Source organism: Pelodiscus sinensis, chromosome 2, assembly GCF_049634645.1.
Source record: "Pelodiscus sinensis isolate JC-2024 chromosome 2, ASM4963464v1, whole genome shotgun sequence".
In the NCBI taxonomy this organism is placed as follows: domain Eukaryota; kingdom Metazoa; phylum Chordata; order Testudines; family Trionychidae; genus Pelodiscus; species Pelodiscus sinensis.
The window spans coordinates 65,171,994-65,195,295 of NC_134712.1; the positions used below are offsets into that span (position 1 = coordinate 65,171,994).

Below are 23,302 nucleotides of genomic sequence, written 5' to 3' on the forward strand. Positions count from 1 at the left end.
TCAGCTGGAGTACTGTGTCCAGTTCTGGGCGCCACATTTCAAGAAAGATGTGGAGAAATTGGAAACGGTACAGAGAAGAGCGACAAGAATGATTAAAGGTCTAGAGAACATGACCTATGAAGCCAGGCTTCATGAACTGGGCTTGTTTAGTTTGGAAAAAAGAAGATTAAGGGGGGACATGATAGCGGTTTTCAAATATCTAAAAGGGTGTCACAAGGAGGAAGGAGAAAATTTGTTCCTCTTGGTTTCTGAGGACAGGACAAGGAGTAATGGGCTTAAAGTGCAGCAGGGGAGGTTTAGATTGGACATTAGGAAAAAATTCCTAACTTTCAGGGTGGTCAAATATTGGAATAAATTGCCAAGGGAGGTGGTGGAATCACCCTCTCTGGAGATATTTAAGAACAGGTTAGATAGACATCTGTCAGGGATGGTGTAGGTGGAGCTTGGTCCTGCCTTGAGGGCGGGGGGCTGGACTCGATGACCTCTTGAAGTCCCTTCCAGTCCTATTATTCTATGATTCTATGATTCTATGACATGCACTAGCTCTTCTGGAGCTAGGACGCTAAAAATAGAAGCATAGGTGAGGGTAGCATGGGCAGCAGCCAGGACTAGCTGCCTGAATACAAATCCACTCCCTGATGCTTGGTTGGGTGGCTAGCCTGAGCCACTGCCTGTGGTACCACTGGTTACGCTGCTATTTTTAATGTGCTAGCTCAAGCAGATGTAGAATGTCTGTCTATCCATACTGAGAAGCACACTCCCAGTGGCAGGGCCGACCTACCCAAAGTTTAGGAGTATTTAGATCCAGGATTTGGGGTTGATCTTCAAAAAGAGAGGGACACCCTTGCAAACTTCACATCTAGAACTGGGTTTGTATTCTTATGTTTACTATCAATTTTCAAGGAGCGTTCATTTCATAATTTTGTTTGAGGCCCTTCTCTTCTATGGACACTTCAAGCACCCACACTGGTAAAACCAATATAAACAGAGAGGAGTTCATAAATAACAATGTATTCAGTCATAAATGCATTTATTATTTTGAGTATGTTGTAATTCAGAGTAGTGGGAAAGGGACGGTATAAAGGCTTTTCTCTGACAGAAATTAAGAGCCAGAAATGGCTATGACTAAATGACAGCACATGGAAATTCTCTTGTAAGATTCTGAGTAGGTAGAGCAGTGAGATCTAAAGGTTCCTGGATCAGTATTCTTCAAAAGGTTATGTGTCAAATGTAAATGGGAGAAATAATGGGGCAAATTCTTCAGTGAAGATAGATCCAAAAAGATCATTTTCCCACAGTTAGTTTTGTAGCTGCAGTTATGAGACGTTGCATGCATGGTGGGGTGAAAGAGGCATATGGGTTTGTTTAAAAAGTGATCTTGAGAAAATACAAATCTTAATAAATATCAATCCTGAAGCAGATTTCACACAAGTATTAACTATGATTCACACACACAAATCACCAAGAAAAAATGATTTTTATAAATGCTACGATATATACTCCATCCTGTGAAGGCACATATCAAACTCTGAAAGCCATGGTACAGCTCTAAATTTCTGCTTTGTTTACAGTTAATTTGCGCCAAACTGTTAAGAATTCCTAGAAGGGTGTTCACATTAGGTCGGTTCAATATCTGCTGATGTTGTTAATCTAGTGTTTTGACATTTCTACATAATAATCACAGTACCTTCATAATTATAAAATACAAATAAATCAAATCAGCATGAATCTGAAGCAGCAGCATATTCACTGTGCATCCTAGAAAACAGCTATGTATAAAGCTGCACTACAGTGAGTCCATCATTTTCATCCTCAGCAAGCCACCTTGAGGGAAAAATATAAAAACCCATAATTGGTGCATTAGGGACAGTATATCTGAAATCCAACAAATAGGCAAGAAATTAGGGCCTGCTTCTTCTCCTAGGGTATGTCTACACTTGCAGCCTATTTCAGAATAGTGCTGCAAATGTAGGCATTCAGAATTGCAAATCAAGCCCGGGATGTAAAAATCTCACGCTTAATTTGCATCTTCCCAGCCGGGCGCCATTTTTTGAAATTTACAAGCCTGGAATAACTGCCTGCGTCTACACACGGCAGTGAAACAGGGGTTCGAAATAAAGCCCTATTTCGAACTACCTGTTATTCCTCCTGCAATGAGGTTTAACAGATAGTTCGAAATAGGGCTTTATTTTGAGTGCCCTTTTCACTGCTGTGTGTCGACGTGGGTAGTTATTCTGGGCTTGTAAATTTAAAAAAAAAAAAAATATGGCGCCTGGCCAGGAAGATGCAAATCAAGCCCGGGATATTTAAATCCCGGGCTTGATTTGCAATTTCGAATTCCTACATTTGCAGCCCTATTCCAAAATAGGCTGCAAGTGTAGACATACCCCTACTGATTTCAGTGACAAATTTGTCATTGACTTTAGCAGGAGCAGAAATGAACCAAAAGAAAAAAACACTATATACTTAAGTCACAAATAAATGATTTCACTGAGTGGCACAAATCTTTGGAATTTTAGACTAAGCAAAAATATTTTCACAGATTATTGTGTAATGTACAGAATGTTGCCTATAATATCATATTTCTGGGGCTAAGAATGGTACTATTTAAATCTGATGCCTCTTTATTGGCTCATAGAATCCCCTGATTCCTACATTTGCCCAATTAATCTCCCATAAAAGCCAGTGGACACTTTGCTACTGACTTCAGTGGAAACGGGTGCATCCAAAGCTAAAATGTACAGATGAAATAAAAATGATAATACTCACTACTTTATAGATAGTGTTTTTTATCTTCAAAAAGCTTATAAAATAACTAAGATTTTCAACTCTTCAGTGGGGGCAAAAAGGGGTGTTTTTGGCTGTGGTAGTGCCAGTGTCTTCACTTCTTTCACCATCTGCTCCTTCAGCTATGTCAGGGTGTAAAAGGAGGCATGGCTGGAGTGCTGTTAAGCACCTTCTAATCTTGGCAGATGTCATGGCCTCTGAGAGCCACAGACCTGACTTTTCTGTATAATGTCAGAGGCAAAGCCAGCTTGAGAATCAGGACACTACAATCAGCTCAGTAAACAATGAACACTGGCCAGAACCTGGTCCTATATTAATATACATAATCCATCTAGGTTTCATTAGTGTACCATGGGAACTTATTTTGCCTAAAGAAGAAATTGTTACTCACCTTGTGCAGTAACATCTGTTCTTCGAGATGTGTGTCCCCGTGGGTGCTCCACTACAGGTGTCGGGCTCGTCCCGGCACCACAATCTGGAAAGTTTTCGCCAGCAGTAGCCCCCTCCGGAGGACTGCGCATGCTCAGAGTGCCCTGCGGTGTTCGCGCCTTTTCTGCGTCGCGCGGTCCGACGCGCTAGTTCCTCCTAGCCGGAACATCTGAAAAAGAGGAAGACAAGAGCTCCGAAGCAGGGAGGAGGGTGGGTCGTGGAGCACCCACGGGGACACACATCTCGAAGAACAGATGTTACTGCACAAGGTGAGTAACAATTTCTTCTTCTTCGAGTGATGTCCCCGTGAGTGCTCCACTACAGGTGAGTATGAAGCAGTCACCCTGACAGTTGATCGTGCTTCAGAATTATTTGTGCACAGATGAAAGGACTGCCTGAGCGACTGCTACGTCCACAACTCTGAGATGGTCAAGGGCATAGTGTTGAGCAAACGTGGATGACGACGACCAGGTCGCTGCATGGCATATGTCACGTAAGGGAACGTTCTTCAGGAATGCTGTGGAGGCAGCCATGCTCCTGGTTGAGTGTGCTATTGGTGGACGGGGTAGGGTCCTGCCCCTAAGGGTGTAACAGCGAGAGATACAGTTAACAATATGGGACGATATGCGTTGTGATGATAGCTGATGACCTTTAGAACGGGTCGCCACTGATAATAGCAATCCCTTGGGACGTGTTCTGTCCAAGTAGAATGCCAGCGCCCTTCTGACGTCTAATGTATGCAGGCGCACTTCCCTCAGGTGTAGCATGTGGTAGGGTAAAAGGTAGGAAAAACCATAGGCTCGTTGATGTGGAATGATGAATTAACTTTTGGCACGAAGGCGGGGTGACATCTCAGGGAGACACTGTGTTGAGTGAATATTGTGTAGGGAGGATCAGCGGAGAGTGCTGCGAGCTCAGAAACTCGACGGGCCGAAGTGATCGCAAGGAGAAAGGCAAATTTGATAGTGAGAGTTTGTAAATCACAAGTTGCGAGGAGTTCAAATGGTGGGCAAGTAAGAGTATCCAGTACGAAGGTAAGGTCCCAAGGTTCTGCGATAGGCCTGTGTGGTGGGTAAAGATTAGAAATACCCTTAAAGAATCTCTTCGTGAGTGGGTGTGAGAAGATGGAAAAACCTTCTATCGGAGTGTGAAAGGCCAAAATCTCTGCCAGATGCACTCTTAGGGAAGCAACCCCCAAGCCCTGCGAATGTAAGTGAAGCATATAGTCTAGGATGCATTGGATATGTGCCTTGGGAGGATCAATGGTCTGCAATTGGCACCAAGCATAGAAGCGACGCCACTTATAGAGGTAAGATTTCTGAGTGCTCTGGCGTCTGCTTTGCACCAGTACATCTCTGACTGCCTGGGAGCAGGTCAGCTCTAGGCCTTGGAGCCAGTTAGGAGCCAAGCTGTCAGGTGCAAATGATCGATGTTTGGATGGAGAAGATTGCCGCGTTGCTGCGAGAGCAGGTTGCTCAGCTGTGGAAGTCGTTGAGATCGGCATATTGACATCTGCATGAGCTGCGTCAGCCAGGTTTGGCGAGGCCAAAAGGGAGCCACCAGGATTACTGTCGCTGCGTTGGATAGTATTTTCCCTATCACTCGGGGTATCAGGGAGATTGGGGGAAAGGCGTATAGGAGATGATATGTCCCCCAATTGAGCAGGAAGGCATCTCCCTTTGATTGCTTGCCTATGCCCCCTTTGAGCAGTAACAGCGACACTTCTTGTTGTCATGAGTGGCAAAGAGGTTGATTTCTGCATATCCACACCGTAGAAAAAGATCGTGGGATACGTAATCGAGGAGTTCCCATTCGTGTTGGGATTGGAAGGATCTGCTGAGTGCGTCCACAATGGTATTGATCCTGCTGCGGACGTAGGAGGCTGTGAGCGTGACGTTGTGGCGAATCGCCCAATTCCAAAGGCGTACCGATTCCGCACACAAAGTTCTGTATCTGGCTCCGCCTTGTCGATTGATATAGTACACTGTGCATATGTTGTCCGTGAGGACCTGAAGTGTGGTTCCCTGGATCTGGTGGACAAAGTGGCGGCAAGCGTTGAAAACCGCTCTGAGCTCCAGGAAATTTATATGGAGTAGGGATTCCTGGTGGGACCACAAGCCTTGAACCCGATGTTGTAGTGTATGTGCTCCCCAGCCTACATGGGACGTGTCCCTGGTAAGCTGGATTGACGGGGATTGAGCACGAAAGGGGATACCGGCAAGAGTATTGGCAGGATGGAGCCACCACGCAAGCGAGTCCTTGACATGGGTCGGAAGAGGCATGAGTGTGTGGACATTGGTAATACCGGGTTTGTATGTTGCGAGAAGCCAACGTTGCAGGCACCGCATACGAAGGCGAGCGTGCGCTATGATGTATGCAGTAGGGGCCATGTGGCCTAACAGCTTCAGGAAGGTAAGGCACGAGACTTCCGGAGCAGTAAGTAAGACGTTCGCTAGGTCTCGGATGGCGTCGGCTCTGTCCATGGGTAGGTACGCCATAGCGGTTATAGAGTTCAGTGTGGCTCCAATTAATTCGATGGCTTGCATGGGAACCAGAGAAGATTTTGGGAGATTGATGATTAGTCCAAGAGTCTCGAAAATACCTCTTGTAACTGTAACTGCGGCCTCCGTCTCTTGTATGGAAGGGCCTGTGAGGAGGCAGTCGTCGAGATAGGGAAAGATGGTAATGCCGGCCCGACGAAGGTACGCAGCTATGACTGCCAGGGTTTTTGAGAACACTCTTGGGGCTGCAGAGAGGCCAAAGGGGAGCACCGCATATTGATAATGATCGTTGCCTACAGTAAAGCGTAGAAATCTCCTGTGAGCTGGATGGACGGCAATATGGATATATGCGTCCTGGAGGTCGAGGGACGCGAACCAATCCCCTTTGTGTAGCGCTGGGATGATGGAGCCCAAAGTAACCATTTTGAATTTTTGTTTTCGCAGGTGGCGGTTGAGGCCGCAAAGATCCAGGATCGGTCTCCATCCGCTGGACTTCTTCTCGGTGAGGAAGTACCGGGAATAGAAACCTCTGCCTCGGAACTCGGGGGGAACTTCTTCTACCGCTCCAATGGTAAGTAGGTGCATGACCTCCTGACACAATAGAAGATCGTGAGAGGGGTCCCTGAAAAGGGACAGGGATGGGGGGTTGGAGGGAGGTAGAGTAGAGAAGGGAAAGGTGAGTCCAGAGGTTACGATCTCCCTGACCCAACAGTCCGTGGTGATGGCGAACCAGCAGTGGCAATAAGGGTTCAGGCGGCGGTGGAAAAGCTTGGTTACTCGCGATGAAGGCTCCAATAGGGGGATGGTGCGCAGACCCTCGACAAGGGCGTCAAACCTGTTGCCGAGGTTGTTGGTGACTCTGCTGCTTATTAGGTTGCTGGCGGCAACGTTGGGGGCGCTGCCTTTGTTTCTGTTGGTCGTAGGGCCTTAAGCATTGGGTGGAATAAGAGGAAGAAGGCCTTTGTTTGTTATATGGCCATGCCCTCCTGCTCCTGAAAGGCGGAGTGTATATCCCGAGGGTCCTTAGAGTAGTTCGGGAGTCTTTTCCAGAATGGAACACCTGGTCAGTGTTCTGGGCAAACAAGGAAGCTCAATCAAATGGAAGGTCCTCCACCTTGGGTTGTAGATCTTTTGGTACTGAAGCAAGGTGGAGCCAAGAGGCATGTCGCATGACGACCAATGTCGCCGTAGTGCGGGAGGCCAAGTCGGCAATATCCAGCGATATCTGGAGTGCATTACGGGCTGTTGTATAACCCTCCTGCATGATAGATTTCAGTATGTCCTGCTTGGAGCCTGGTAGGTGTTGAATTAGAGGCACCAACTTCGAGTAATTATCAAAGTCGTGATTGGTGAGTTGGGCGGAATAATTGGCCATCCTCAATGTGGCTGTGGCCGAGGAATATACCTTCCTCCCGAGCAAATCCAGGTGCTTGGATTCCTTGTCCGCGGCAGAGTTCCTTGATTGTGCAGACTTCGCCCTTTGCTGCGCTGCGTCGACGACGATGGAATTTGGAGTGGGGTGCGAAAAAGAAATTCTGCGTCTTTGGAGTCAATAAAGTACTTCTTGTCTATGCGTTTGTTGGTAGAAGGTACAGATGCTGGGGTCTACCAGATGTCGTTAGCTATCTCAAGGATCACGGCATCAAAAGGGAGAGCGAGTTTCGGCTTATTAGAGTGTTGTAGATTTCTGAGAAGGGCATGTTGCTTCTGAGGCACCTTGGAGGTACGCAGATTTTGAGAATATGCTACCCGCTTAAAAAGTTCATGGAATTGATTGTAATCATCCACAAGCACGGGTTCATCGTTAAAAACCGCGTCATCTGGGGAAGAGGAAGAAACATCTGTTGGAGAAGCTGCAGGTTGTTGCTCTGTGACGGGTGACTGAGTGATGTCACTGTGCGGGACCGAAGCTGTTAACTCATCCCCAGTAGGTGTTGGAGGACGTTGAGCCAGCGGGATAGAGTCCTGGGTCGTTGGCCGTGGTGAGTATAATTGGCGTCGCTCTTGAGACAAGGTTGGTGAGTGCCTCGTGAAAGAACGTGAACGATCACGATGGGGCGAGGTATAGCCACGATAATGAGAGTCGTGGTGTGAATATTGCGGTAAGAAGCGGCGCTCCTCTGACGATAGTAGCGGGAGCGAGGAGGAGATCTCGGAGATCGTGAGCGATGCGAATGTTGACAGGGATCTCGAGTAGTATGCGCGGTGGTAACGTGGCGGTGTAATAGAGCACCTTGAGGATCTGTAATAACGGTGTATGGAAGAATAGCCGTAATGGTGGTCTCATCGTCTCTGGTAGGGTGAGAGTGATGGCTCAGGGGAAAAAGCCACCCTGTAGGGAGTGGGGGAAGGCATACGGGGATGGTGCGTCTTCCTTTGCGCCTTAGTGGGTACCCCCGTGGATGGGGGAGCCACGGGAATCGAAATGACCGAGGCCGAGTCAGAAGCCTCCTCCAGGCAGTGTGGAGATGGTGGCGCCGTTTCATCCCCCGAGTTTTGGTGTCTCGGTGCCACAGGAGCCGGCGCCGAGATAACTGACTGTGCAGGTCGGGCAGCACACAGTGTGTGTTCCACGCGGGCCGTTGCAGACGTGCCCTGTATGTGAGGCAAAGCTGCATCCCCAGGTCTCGAAGGAGGCTGGGTTGCCGTCGAGTCCTTTCCTGGTGCCGGCTCCTTAGACTTCGGTGCCGGCTTAGACTTCGGTGCCAGCTTAGACTTCGGTGCCGGGTCGGCTCTTGGTGCCGGTTCCGGCCTGGAAGCGTGCTGAGGTGCCGCATGGGACAACGGTGCTGGGTGTCTCGGTGCCGAAGACCGCACCGTGTCTGGTTGCGGTGCCGTGCGGAGGCTCGGTGCCACGGATGACGGTGTCGATTCCAGATGGCCTGACGTGGCTGAGCACACTGAAAGTGCGGGACTGGGTGCTGAGGTACTACGGGCTTTGGCTGACTTGTCCACTACCCATTTGGGAGGGAAGCCCAATGAGTCCCGTGCCTCTCCTTCAGCCCGTTCTCCTGACGACAGGGGCTGAAGCGCCTTATTGAAGAGTAACATCTTCAGGCGCATTTCTCTGTCCTGTCTCGCCCAGGCAGTCAACTTCGAACAGTGACCGCATTTCTGGGGAATGTGGCCCTCTCCCAGGCAGCGGATACAGCAGGAGTGGCCGTCTGAGGCCGGCATGGCATTGGCGCACGAAGCGCATTTCTTAAAGCCGGGGGAACCGGGCATGCTTAATGCGGAGGTCCCTGAGGGAAAAGAAGAACTTGAGGGGCTGGTCGAAGTGGCCCTCAGAGGTTGTAACGGCAAGAGAACAATAATTTTTTTTAAAACTATGAACTAACTAACTAACTAAGATAACTAACTAACTATGAGGGAAGGGGCTAACTGGGAAGGAACAAACGAATTAACAACACGATTTCTCCTCAGAGGGGAGCGTGTTCCAAGTCCGTCTGCGGCCGTGGACGGTTAGGAGGAACTGGCGCGTCAGACCGCGCGACGCAGAAAAGGCGCGAACGCCACAGGACACTTTGCGCATGTGCGGTCCTCCGGAGGGGGCTACTGCTGGCGAAAACTTTCCGGATTGCAGCGCCGGGACGAGCCCGACACCTGTAGTGGAGCACCCACGGGGACATCACTCGAAGAAGAATAACTGGGAAATAGAGCATAAGGCCAACCTTTTCACATGGGTCCACTAATTTTGGATACTCAATTTGAGACACCTTGGACTTTTCAAAAGTATTGGGAACTCACAACTCCAGAGGAAGTCAATGGGCGTTACAAGTACTCAACACTTCTGATAATCAGACCCTAGAAGTCTGAAGCTAAATATCCCAAAGTCATCTAAAATCACAAGATATGTTGAATTTTTTGGCCTTAGTGACTTGCCTAAGTTCACAGAAGTTTTTAGAATCAGGAACAGAATTGGACTTTCTTGGCTCCCAAACCTGTTTTCAAACCACAAAACTATAACCTTTACTTTAGAAGCAGGAAACTTGGGCAATTTTTATATTACTTTTTTTCTTAAAATACATTAATGTTATATTTTGTATCTAGAAATGGATGAATCTCTGAACAGGAATCTTCACTAATGTTTGTTTCTACTGTTTAATTTGAAGCTGTATAAACATGCTAAGAATTCATTGTACTGCAGGAAATATCACACTAATGCTATCATTCAGTTATACATTTCAACTTCCAAGAAACAAATATATTTTAATTTAGAATACAGGCAGTCCCCGGGTTACGTACAAGATAGGGACTGTAGGTTTGTTCTTAAGTTGAATCTGTATGTAAGTTGGAACTGGCGTCCAGATTCAGCCGCTGCTGAAACTGACCGCCAGTTCTGACTTACATACAGATTCAACTTAAGAACCCCAAGCTTCCCCAAGTCAGCTGCTGCTGAAACTGATCAGCGGCTGATTCCAGGAAGCCTGGGGCAGAGCAACTCTGCCTCGGGCTTCCTGTAGTCAGCGCTGGTCAGTTTCAGCAGCGGCTGACTTGGGGACGCCTGGGGCAGAGCAGCTGGGGTGCTGCTGGGTTGCTCCAGTAGCACCGCTCCTCGGCGCTACTGGACCAACCCAGCAGCACCCCAGCTGCTCTGCCCCAGGCGTCCTGATTCAGCCACTGCTGAAACTGACCAGCAGCGGCTGAATCAGGACCTGGGGCAGAGCAGCTGGGGTGCTGCCGGATTGGTCCAGTAGTGCCCAGAGCTGCGCTGCAGGACCAATCGGCAGCGCCCCAGCTGCTCTGCCCCAGGGTCCAAAACGAAAGCCTGGTCTGCTGGGGGGGGCACACTAGCTGTGCCCCCCCCCCCAGCAGACCAGGAACACGGGGCGCAGAGCCGCAGTGGCAGCGGGGTGCCGCGCCTCTGAGGCTTTGCTCTGGCAAAGTCTCAGAGGCGCGGGACCCCGCCGCTGCTGCGGGTTCAGTCCCGGTGCCTGTGGTCTGCTGGAGACGGTCCCCAGCAGACCACAGGCACTGGGACTAAAGCGGCAGCAGCAGCGGGTTCCCGCGCTTCTGAGGCTTTGCTCTGGCAAAGCCTCAGAAGCGCGGGAACCCGCCCGGTGCCCCTGGTCTGCTGGAGACGGTCTCCAGCAGACCAGGGGCACCAGAGCAGCTTATGAACGGGGCTTTCTCGCCCCGGAGCTCGCAGGTAGCAATCCGCCACCTCGACCTCCGGGGCGAAAAAGCCCCATTCGTAAGTGCGGATCCGACATAAGTCGGATATGCGTAAGTCGGGGACTGCCTGTACACATATTCATGAATAGCTGTAAATTATCAGTAGGCTCATTAATAGTTAAGCTTTAGGAAGGGTTTCTGCTTGTGCAGTACAAACTTTAACCAATCCCCTTGCCATTTTTTCAGAAAGACCCCTACATTTGGGTTATGATTCTCTTTGTTTACCACCTCCATGAAAAAGCCTTCCTTTTAGCTATAACATTGTATAGCTAAATAAATTCCCTGGTCCCTATTCCAAATGGATAAATAGACACTGAAACTGAATAGTTTTTAAAAAGCAGTTGTGAAAATATGATGTACAGGTTACAGGACAAGCAGTCCCCGGGTTACGTACAAGATAGGGACTGTAGGTTTGTTCTTAAGTTGAATTTGTATGTAAGTCGGAACTGGTACATATTGTAGGGGAAACTCTAGCCAAACATTTCTCCAGAGCTCAGTTTTATTCTCCCACACCTCACTTCCCTCAGTCCTTTATTCTCAAGCTGAGGTGTCTGCTGAGAAAAGCCGCTCCGCGTCTCCCTGGTCTGCTGGGTGGGGTGCTAGCTTCGCGTCTCCCTGGTCTGCTAGGGGGAAAAGCAGCTAGTGTGGGGTTGCCTCACCCCGTTTGTAAGTAGGGATCCGATGTAAGTCGGATCCATGTAACCCGGGGACTGCCTGTACATGTTATTAAAAATATAATTCTAAATAATGAAGACATTTGATTTTTGGCTTACAGACCTTCTGCAGTTGAAACAATATACTTCATTTGTAGATGCATCTATGATTTCTACTTTTTCCAGAAACCAGCCACTTGCTATAGAAGAAAAAAAGAGAGCAAGTAGACATTTAATACAATTCAAATGCAAACAAAATATAGAAAAAAAGTTTCATTTTCCAGTCCATCTGTGATTCAGCACCATTGCATGGATCTAGTAAAAATAACAAGACTGAAACATGGATAATTGAAGTTATTACCAACTTTTCTTCATTTTGAAGAAGATTCCTTCAAGACATTTTTGACAGAAAAAAAAGATAAGCTTTGATTACTCCTAAAATCTTTTTTTTCTTTTCAGCACTGAAAGGAGCAGTTAGTAAGTTAAATGAAGCAGAGTGCACAGCCATATGGCACAAGTTATTGAAATTAGATTTTACTGCTTATTTCCAGTGTGAAATGTTATCTAAGAACATAGTACATGGCTAATGTATTTTGATCTACATTAGCTGCCAACGTAATTTAAAAAAAATCTGAAAGAATTTGCAAGTGGAAAGAATCCATAAGGAAACATTGTTCTTAAGGGAAAACAGGGTTTTATGGTTGATTTTTTTTATTTTTAATGAATTTATCTGGATTTGTGAAAGCTAATTGGCTAGTATGAATGTTTCTTATATCAGCATGTTTTCAGATCCAATTCACAAAATAACCCTATCCAGGACAATACTTAAAGATGTGGTTAACTTGAAGTACGTACATAAGTCTGATTGAAGTCAATGGACCTACAGTGGAAGAAAGGGAGAGAGTAGGGATTTCATGATCTTCAGGAGTGAAGAACCCTGCCCAGTAGACTTTGAAAAGACATCTTTCACATTTTTATTTTGGAAGTTTTTGTCTATAAACAAACTAGTACCTTTCTGGAAAGTTTTGCCAAATGGAGAAATATCTGTGATCTTGCTCCACAGTTTACTTATGCCACAGCACTCTTTGTTTCATTTAATATTACAGTGTTCACAGTACTTTAACGGTAGTGAGTTCAGTACTGCTTTCTTAGGGTATGTCTACACTACCCTCCTAATTCGAACTAGGAGGGTAATGTAGGCATACTGCACTTGCAAATGAAGCCCGGGATTTGAATTTCCCGGGCTTCATTTGCATGAAGCCGGCCGGCGCCATTTTTAAATGCCGGCAGTTCGAACCCCGTGCCGCGCGGCTACACGCAGCACGGAGTAGCTAGTTCGGATTAGGAAGCCTAATCGTGGAATGAGGAGTACAGCTAGTTCGGATTAGGAAGCCTAATCTGAACTAGCTACTCCATGCTGCGGCACGGGGTTCGAACTGCCGGCATTTAAAAATGGCGCCGGCTGGCTTCATACAAATGAAGCCAGGGAAATTCAAATCCCAGGCTTCATTTGCAAGTGCGGTATGCCTACATTACCCTCCTAGTTCGAATTAGGAGGGTAGTGTAGACATACCCTAAGTGTTTGTTTGCTAGAAGTTGCATTTGACTGTAAAAAATATTTTGTGAATGCAGTTGGAAATCAATTAGAAAAATACTATTATTTGTTGAAAATGTATATTGACACCTCCGTGCGTAATTTGTGTGTGTTGGGGATAAGGCACAATATTTAATCTGTTTTGCAAAACTATGGAAAAAGTATAAAACAGGACAAAAAATTCTTTACAAAACAGAATCTTGCCTATTTGCATAAAAAGGTCAAAGCTTGCTAAAGTTTCTCATTGCTTATGAATGGTTATTAACTGATAACTACATAGGACCTAGGATGTAAGAATGCCAACATTCTGAGTTTCCAGTTCCCAAGTGTAACTTAGAAAAATAGTGATGTACTTTTGGCACTCCACTAATTAAATCTTCTGAATTGTTTCATATATCACAGATACTACTCATAAGATATGACATTTCCTATAAATCTCTGTGACTCAGCGTGTATTATGATTATTAAATCTCTCTCTCTCTCTCTCTCTCTCTCTCACACACACACACACACACACACACACACAGAAAGACATTGTTGCTGTCCTTAAGAGTTGACAGTTTGAGGCTTTATCTGTTATCCCTCAAACTCCAATTGACCTTAATGAGAGTCCCATGCTTGGGAGACTTGCGAAGTTGGGGACTATGTTAGACAATGTCAACAAATGTAAGACAGGACACTGCATGGCATGCATTTTAAAGGGGAGTGTGGGGTTACAGGTGACGTGCAGCAGAAAGGAAGTGTTCTTTCTGGAGCAGAGACAGTCTTTTAGTTCTGTGTAGGTACACTGCCTAGCACAGTGGGGTCCTGGACTAGGCCTGGGTTTCCTAGACACCATAGTAACATATGTAATAACAATCATCATCATAAGTATTGCTTGAAAAGAGTTGTAGGGAGTGATTTGAAGGACAAGAGTGAAGGAGTTAGGTGGATGACAATACAACAGCCATTCTGAGCACAGAGGTCAGTACTATGGAATGTGGGGTAAGAAGCAATGAGACAGAGAGCAAGGATAGACTTGTTGTGGTGATACTGGTCTGGGATTCAGAAGACCTGGATGCTGGATTCAATTTCTGGCTGTGTCACAGACTTGTGTGTGACCCTGTGTGAGTTCCCAGGCCCTTAGTTCGCTATCAGTAAATTGAAGAGAATAATCTTTCCTTTCCTTCCTCATGATACAATCAACATTTTTTGTTAGTCTCTAAGGTGCTGCAGAACTATTAGTTGTTTTTAATTTTTTTTCAGTTAGGGTACAGCTACACTGTAGTGGGGGGAGGGTTTCAAACAAAGTATGCAAATTGCACTCATATTTGCATATCTTCTTCCGATTTTTTTTCCAGAAGAGGATTTTCTGATATTTGGCCCATCTACAGAGGGCCAAATGTCAGGAAAAAAACCTTTTTTGGAAGGCCCCTGTACATGTTTTACAAGGAATAAGGGGATTTACAGACTAAGGGTATGTCTATATTACCACCCTAGTTCGAACTAGGGTGGTTAATGTAGTCATACGAACTTGCAAATGAAGCCTGGGATTTGAATTTCCCGGGCTTCATTTGCATGTTGCCGGGCACCGCCATTTTTAAATGTCCGCTAGTGCGGACTCCGTGCCCACAGCTACACGCGGCACGAACTAGGTAGTTCGGACTAGGCTTCCTATTCCGAACTATCTGTACACCTGCAAATGAAGCCCGGGAAATTCAAATCCCGGGCTTCATTTGCAAGTTCGTATGACTACATTAACCATCCTAGTTCGAACTAGGGTGGTAGTGTAGACATACCCTAACACAGCTACCCCTTCCTTTCCTTTTCCAGACTTTTCTAGTTAGACTAAATTATGTGGGAAAGGATTAATTTCCTAGCCTCTAGTACAATAGTACCCCACGTTCTGTTGGGGTTTCTAAGCACCACTGTAACTGTATTAACAATAATAATAAATAAAAGGAATTTTAAGATGAAAGGTTGAAGGAGAGATTAAACAGTAATAGTAGAGTAGTGGGATTTAATTTATTATAGATATTTCAATAGATAATTTTTTAAACTTCCAAGTTAACCGTCAATCCAATTTGATGCATAATCACTGCAAAGTTTCCAGGTCATACAACTCACAAAAGAAATTGGGTGGGCTGTGACTGAGAGCAAAAAACTGTCCAACTTTGGAGTCAGCAGGAACTGCTGCCATCATCACAGATTGGTCCAGTGCTTCCTAGTTATGATAAACTTGTGACCTCTTCTAATGACCCATGTGTTCAAATAAATGTGAATTTTATTTGGCTTTCTGATTAAAGCATAGGAATCAATATTAATTAATTTCTCTCACACCAGATAAGTGAGTTTCAGCTAAGCAATCTGACCAGAGTATCTCAGTACAGATTTCTTAGATTCAAGTTATAGGGCATCTTCTGATTCCAATTGTATATTTCTGTTGTACTTTTTAAAGTTAACCCCCCCCCCCCCCAAAGCAATATATATTCAATACATTATATCCTGGGAGTATTTACTTCTTTAATGTTAAGTATCAGAGGGGTAGCCGTGTTAGTCTGAATCTGCAAAAGCGACGAGGAGTCCTGTGGCACCTTATAGACTAACTGAAGTGTAGGAGCATAAGCTTAGAAAGAAACCAACAGAACACCACTGGCCATCACCTACAGTCCCCAGCTAAAACCTCTCCAACGCATCATTAGTGATCTACAACCCATCCTGGACAATGATCCCTCGCTTTCACAGGCCTTGGGAGGTAGGCCGGTCCTTGCCCACAGACAACCCGCCAACCTGAAGCATATTCTTACCAGCAACTACACACCGCACCATAATAACTCAAACTCAGGAACCAATCCTTGCAACCAACCTCGGTGCCAACTCTGCCCACATATATACACCAGCAACACCATCTCAGGACCTAACCAGATCAGCCATACTGTCACTGGTACATTCTCCTGCACATCCACCAACGTAATATATGCCATCATGTGCCAACAATGCCCCACTGCTATATACATCGGCCAAACAGGACAGTCCCTACGTAAAAGAATCAATGGACACAAATCTGATATTAGGAATGGCAACATACAAAAACCTGTAGGGAACACTTCAATCTTCATGGACACACAATTGCAGATCTAAAAGTAGCCATCCTGCAGCAAAAAAACTTCAGGGCCAGACTTCAAAGAGAAACTGCTGAGCTACAGTTCATCTTTAAGTTTGACACAATCAACTCTGGATTAAACAAAGACTGTGAATGGCTTGCTAACTAACTACAAAAGCAGCTTCTACTCTCTTGGAATTCACACCTCCAGATCAGCTGCTAGAAGTGGGCCTCATCCTCCTTGATTGGATCCACCTTGTCATCTCCAGCCTGATCCTGGCCTGAATATTTATACCTGCCTCTGGAAATTTCCACTACATGCATCTGACGAAGTGGGTCTTTGCCCACGAAAGCTTATGCTCTTACACTTCAGTTAGTCTATAAGGTGCCACAGGACTCCTCGTCGCTTTCTTTAATGTTGTTAACTTCTAGTCTTATTGAATATTAATGTTGCATAGTTAAGTATGGGTTGATGCTATTTGTTGTCTTCAATTCAAACCTTAAAACAAAACAATTCTTACATTTTCTCACTTTGGCTTTTTAGATAATTCACGAACATATAAAAATGTTTCAGTCTAGTTTTCACATTTAGGGCTCGCTCCTGCAGGATTTAGTAGGAGTTTTGGATGAATAGTGATTGTAGAATCAAACTGTGAAAGATGCAAAGTATGCAAATGTAATAGGTTTCTTTTCTAAACCATGGACTTTATTCTCAGCTGTTGTAAATCAGTGTGACTCCATTGTATTGAATGGAGTCAGTGTTACTACATGGATTTACACCAGGTAAGGATCAGGCTCTATATCAGTTGCAATGTGTTTACAGGTCTTTCCAAATGTCAAGCAGATCCTTAAAAGCTATATTCTGCTTACAAACCTACTGAAAAGATACAGAGAGTACTTACCAAATCCTTTCCCATCATGGCCAATTTCAATTGAATGCAGGTTTCCTAAACTCTTTGTCTTAATCCTGAAGGTGTCAGACTTCAAAATTGAAAAAGAGGCAGCTATTAAAATATAATAAGTCAAAGTCTGGAAAGTAGCATGCTTGTCTAGTTCAGTTCTGAGACATTTCAAATGTAACCGAATGGAAGAAAACTAGATAGCTGACAGTATGAATGCATTACTGCTACTAATGCACAGTCTTTTGGTATAGGCTTTGTGTTGCTAGTCTTCCTTCAGTTTAACATGAAAGATGTTCTACTAAAGTAATATTTGAATAATTCTTACCCTTTTATTGGTTTCCACACACAAGAGAGATGTTTCTGCTTGGTATTTTATGAATTGTCAACCAGATAAAGAAGTAATACCTTTTATTAATTTTGGTTTATGATACACAAACATGCCTCTGAGAATATAAACATAAGTGATTTTTATTCTGTTTACTGTCAGACCTCTCAACTGCTCCACATTTTAGTTCAAAATATTGTTTCATATATCATAGAAGGAGAAACAGCAACTTTTTTCATTAGGGCATTTCTCTGAGAAATAAAAAGGCATCCCTTGCAAGCAACTTCAGGGAATGAAGTTGGATTGCTTCAAGGTTTTCTACCTGTCAGCTCCCAGTGGACATGACAGTTGCTGAATGTTACTAAATCTGCAGGAACAAGCAGATTCTCTCTCTCTCTCTGCTTCTTTTGTCGGCTGCAGCAACAACTTTTCCCACCTCCGCTAACTTGCTGCTCATGGAGAATGCCATATGGATGAAGAGCTACAGAAGACATTGGCAGGCAACATGGCCAATGTTACTCACTCACTATAAATGAAGAAGGTTTGGGGTGTTTGGGAGTTCAGCTACTAAGTATAAGATAATGATTTAAAACTCAAGAATAAACCACCCAGACTAGACACAGTCCTCACCTTTCAAGAATCATTAAGGAGAAAATCTGAGGAGGGAGAAAGTTCTATTTCTTGTTTAACAGGAAGCCCCAAGGCCAGGAATGATCAGCAAGATTCCACAGTTCAAGGTAGCCTGTCTCGTGGACAACTGGATTGATACTTATGTGATATTTGCCAGTGTAATGTGTTTTAAAAAAAGGTGGTGGGAGGAGGAAGGGATGAATGTTTTTTTAAGGAATTTGGTCATGATTCAGAGATTCTTGTGGCTATAATATGACACAGAATTTCAGTTTTCTGTAGATAAGCATCTGGAAATGGCTTGGAGTTGAAGGACATTAGACTCTGACCTGAATTCATGGTGACATTTTCTCTCGTTATGTGGCTGCACACCAATTGTGACTGACAGGACTCTTTACACCACCAGATTCCATGACAAAGTTAAATTCTGGGATTTAACAGAGTAATATACTTCCACCCCGCATGCAAATGCAACTATAAGGGTTCCATGTTTGCACAGCAGCAGCAGCAACACACACACTTTGGGTGTGTCTACGCTGCAGACCTTAACTCGAAATAAGCTACGCAAATATATAGCTTATTTCAAAATAGGAAGTGTCTAAACTGCATTTGTTTCAAAACAGAGCACTCTTCTCCCGACTTCACTTCCTCCTTGTACAATGAAGATTACAGGAGTCAGAATAAGAAGTCCTCCAGCTTGACAGTTTTTTGACACTATTTCAAAATAACTGCCTGCTGTGTAGACACAGACTCTGAGTATGTCTACACTTGCACCCTCTTTCAAGAGATTTAAATATCCCGCACTTAATTTGCATACTCACATTCTGGCGCTATTTCGAAATAACAGACGCTGTTAAGATGCGGTTATTTCAAGAGAAAACCCTTCTCTCGAAATAACCATTATTCCTCATACAATGAGGTTTACCAGTTATTTAGAGAGAAGGGTTTTCTCTCGAAATAACAGCATCTGTTATTTCAGAATAGAGCTATTTCGAAATAGCACCAGTACGCAAATATGTAAATGAAGCACGGAATATTTAAATCCCGGCTTCATTCGCAATTTCGAATGTCTTCATTTACATCCCTCTCTCGAAAGAGGGTGCAAGTGTAGACATACTCTAAGTTATTTCAGAATAGCGCTAGTTATTTCAAATAGGTTTGCAATGTAGATATACCCTTTGTATTTATATGATGCCTGTAGAAAAGTAGGCCCAAGAAACAGAAAGGCACCAGAGGCAATTAGAATCACCAGAAGTAAGAAATTCTCCACTTCTACTACAATAGAAGTCCTGGAATAGCTACTGTTCTCACATGAGAAGGCTACTGTCAAGAAGGTTAAAATGTAAGATTGTGTTTCTTTCGGTGGTTTGATGAATATTTTTGAACATTTTATCAAGGGTTTAAGATACAATTTCTAGCCAAACATTTAAGGATAGCTGGGGTCATATCTCACAGTGTGACATGAAAAACCATAAGAAGCCGCAGTTCTTCAAAAGTCCTACACGTGCATTACCTGTCCAATCTGGAGACAGACATATCATGTAACAGACTCTGCAGTGCTTACCTTTCCTCTTTCAAAAGGATCTTTATGTTCCAGTGAGTTAGTGAGTTGAATTAATTCCGATGAGTCCTTATCCCCAAATAAAATTACATGCACGTTGGCATCTGTTCCTGCTCCCTTCTTGTCACCTGTATACACTTTAATTATGTATTCTGCCAGAATTTCTGAGGGTCTTTTTTCCTTATTTAGAGTGTGATGTATGTAATTTTTGGGTACAATTCCTTCCTTGCTAACAAAAGATATTGGAATCTCTCTTCTTATTTTAGGTGCATGGGGATCCACAGAGAACACTCTGCAAGGCAAAACCATATCCAGTAATGTGAAACAGTAGTATATGTTAAAAACGTGAGTTTCTCTCTACGTGCTGAAGAGATAATTTATCATGGATATTTTTGCTAAATACCAGTAATTAAATGTAACAAAAATGACTTTTGATCCACTGCCCGACTGATGTTTTAAGATTAGCTTTAAAAGACTAAGCTTACTCATTCACTTCAAATATGTAGACAGGTTCCTGTTTTAGTGCTTCCTTCAAATGTAAAGATTTAACATCTAGGTTGCAGTCTACAAATAGAAACAAAATACAATTAAGATACGCAATTGTGCATTCAGGATTTATGTGGAATCTGGCAATGATACAGTTATAGCATTCTTATTATACTAAAATATAAGCTTCTTAGTTAATCAAAATAGAGCTAAACTGCCTGCTTCACAAACATGTGGCATCATCTCCTTCTGAAAAGATCTAACTGGAGGATTTCCATTTTAAATGCCAACTTTTTAGTTTAGGGCAAGATTTCTCTCTGATCCTAGGCAGATTTACAAAGGCATCAGGCCCTCTCCACCCCCTGAATGGGCCATGCAGGTCTGATTTTGAACATGACTGGGGAGGAGGAGGCCAGGAGCTGTGCATCTGATAATCTTCCTGTAGCTAGTGTTTGAGGAGAGTGCCTCATACAGCAGTTAGAGTGGAGTTCTGTATGGATACAAAATTTTGTATCTGTATCCACATCTGTATCCCCAAAAATGAGCAGTGGATATCTGCATCCATATCCCCGGATACCCATGGATACAAAAGCAGATATTCACAGATTTGCAGGACTGTAAGCTAGAGGCATGGGCCAGAGTGGAAGGGTGAAATGAGCTGCATCATCAAAAGAGATGTTGCAACTTACTTCTCACCCAGCAAAAAATGGGAAAAGAGGAAGGATTGAACGCTGAGTCACAGTTCCTTCCCAAGGCTCCTTCTATGGCATGGTTATTGGTTCTAATTAACTTTGTATGATTAGTATATATTTTCCCTTTCCTCTATAGTGAGTAATCTAGGAATCTTAACAACGTTAATTATCTTAATAAGGCCATTAAGAACTTAGTCCAAGGATGAATTTATAAATGTAGTCCAAGGAAGACTTAATGGCCCAAAACTTAAGGGCCCATTTTGACCATCCTTAGTCATAACAGATGTTATTTTACTACATGAGTAATCCCTGTAAAATCCATGAAAATACTATAAATCAGTAAGGGTGGCAAATCTGGTCACACTTAATCTTGACACTGCCTCTCTGAAGTGTGTAATACAACACACATTTAATTAATGAAAAATTTCAAGCTATTTGTTTAAGATCACAGTGAATCAATGGCTGTCAGGAATAAAACGCAAGAGTCTACACAGTCAGTTTACTGCTTTAACTTCTAGACAGCGTGACTCCTTTACAATGAAAAATAAATCATATAGACAATTATGAAAAATAAAGTCCTTGCTTTACCCCAGAATACTTCATTGTTTTTGGACATGTTTGGAAAAAACCTCCTCTCTCTTGTTTTGCCTGCTATCTTTTGGCACAGTTTTACTGGCTGTATTTAGTGATTTAGAGCAGTCAATCATGAACAGCTCTGAGCAATTCATCAACTTCTGTTATTGAAATGAGTGTAAAACAGAAATGATGAACCAAAAAGTAGCTAGCTGCATTAGTAATCATTAATAATATTTTGCTTTTACATTGAATTTATTGGTCAAAATCTCAGTATGTTTAAAAAACATTAAGTAAACTTCACAGTTGTCCTTAGTATTGTTATTACTCCCCTTAAAATTGAGGCTCAGAGAAGATAAAGGCTTGATCTTACTTCCATGGAAGTCAAAACTCCCTTTGACTTAACAAATGCAAGATAATTTCTAAAAGATCCACAGTGAGGGTACGCCTACACTGCAACACTATTTCAAAATAACTAGCGCTATTCGGAAATAACTACACAGCAGGTAGTTATTTCGAAAGAGTGTCAAAATACTGTCAAGCTGGAGGACTTCTTACTCTGACTCCTGTAACCCTCATTGTATGAGGAATAAGGGAAGTCAGAGGAAGAGTGCTTTATTTCAAAATAAGTGCTGTGTAGATGCTCCCTATTTTAAAAAAGGTTATTGGCCTAAAGCTATTTAGAAATAAGATACCAATTGACGTAGCTCAATTTGTGTGACTTATTTCGAGTTAAGCCCTGCAGTGTAGACGCACCTTGAGAGTCCAGCATGGCTGGGAATATAAACAAAAGCTAGTAAATGCTAGCACAAACCATTAGCTGCTTCCCTCCCTATATTTTCATGGGCTGTATTTAATATTTTCCTAAATCAGTTACTGGGACATAGAGACTTTGTTTAATGTTCTTTTCTTGGCACAGGAAATAGTTTACTTCTTGGATGCAATCAATTATGTGGTCTTTAATAGTTTGTATTTGAACTAGTCAAGACCTAGATCTTTGCCATGTCAGATGAGAATTTAACAACTGCTGAAAGAAGTCACTCTAAACCTGATCTCACAGTGTGTGCACAGTAACCCATTAACTTCAATAGGAGATATGCTTGTGCAAGCAATGCAGGATCAGGCTCTCTGGATAGTAATTGTTTCTAGCAAAAAAACTTACTTGTTTTGCTGCTGATAAAGAGGACGACTTTATGCAGTTCTCCCAGGTCAACAGCATCCATCTGAGCTGTAAATGACTAAAAAATACATTATTCAGTGATATGATCATAAGATGTATTCAATACACTATTTTATATAGGAAGAAAATAAAAGATTACAAACAGAATATAAATGAATTAATTTAGGAACTTAACAACTTTGAGGTGAAATACCTCATTGTCTTCTCCTTGCAGAGGATTCTGACATGGCCAGCGAAGGGGTCTGTCTCCTGTGTCACCATTGGTTCCATACACACACACAGTCACCAGTTCTACATTCCTCTTGTTCAAAGTATTACTGGCAAACACTGTTATGTGATATGTAATCACTGCAAGAGCAAAAGGAGAGATATCATATCACTACTATAGAACAACTTTCCACAGTATTAAACATTGCAGCAGTGCACAGTCTGATGAAAGAAAATATTTCAAACATTGATAGCGATAATAAAAAAGTGAAGCAGTTATATGTTTTCAACTTTTTTCTTAGTGTTCTTCTGCAACTCCTGTTGACAAATATTAGCAACTGTCATAACCCACAAATGTATGGCATGCAACTTTTGGTTAAAAATAGACCTATGAGTTTAATTTGGCTTTTCAAGTGGTTAAGGACAGCATCCACATTCTAGAATGAACAAATTGATCCTTTTACCTGGGAAATAGATAATGGATAAAAAAGATCAATAGGATTCAGGATTCTATGTCACTTAGGGTAT

General features: G+C 43.5%; 1 protein-coding gene across 6 annotated transcripts in view; it reads right to left on the reverse strand.

Annotated features, from left to right (window-relative positions):
* Window positions 1-235: 235 nt before the first annotated feature.
* Window positions 236-23,302, reverse strand: part of RP1 (RP1 axonemal microtubule associated) — a 334,459-nt gene continuing 311,392 nt past the window's right edge. For all 6 annotated transcript variants that reach the window (XM_075920698.1, XM_075920699.1, XM_075920700.1 and 3 more), the window contains 7 exons: window positions 22,761-22,915; window positions 22,550-22,625; window positions 20,122-20,200; window positions 19,640-19,928; window positions 17,124-17,202; window positions 11,670-11,745; window positions 236-1,824 (listed from right to left, as the gene is read on the reverse strand). In XM_075920698.1, the coding sequence (XP_075776813.1) occupies window positions 1,770-1,824; window positions 11,670-11,745; window positions 17,124-17,202; window positions 19,640-19,928; window positions 20,122-20,200; window positions 22,550-22,625; window positions 22,761-22,915 (809 nt within the window). In that variant the 3' untranslated portion in view covers window positions 236-1,769. The remainder of the gene's footprint in view (window positions 1,825-11,669; window positions 11,746-17,123; window positions 17,203-19,639; window positions 19,929-20,121; window positions 20,201-22,549; window positions 22,626-22,760; window positions 22,916-23,302) is intronic.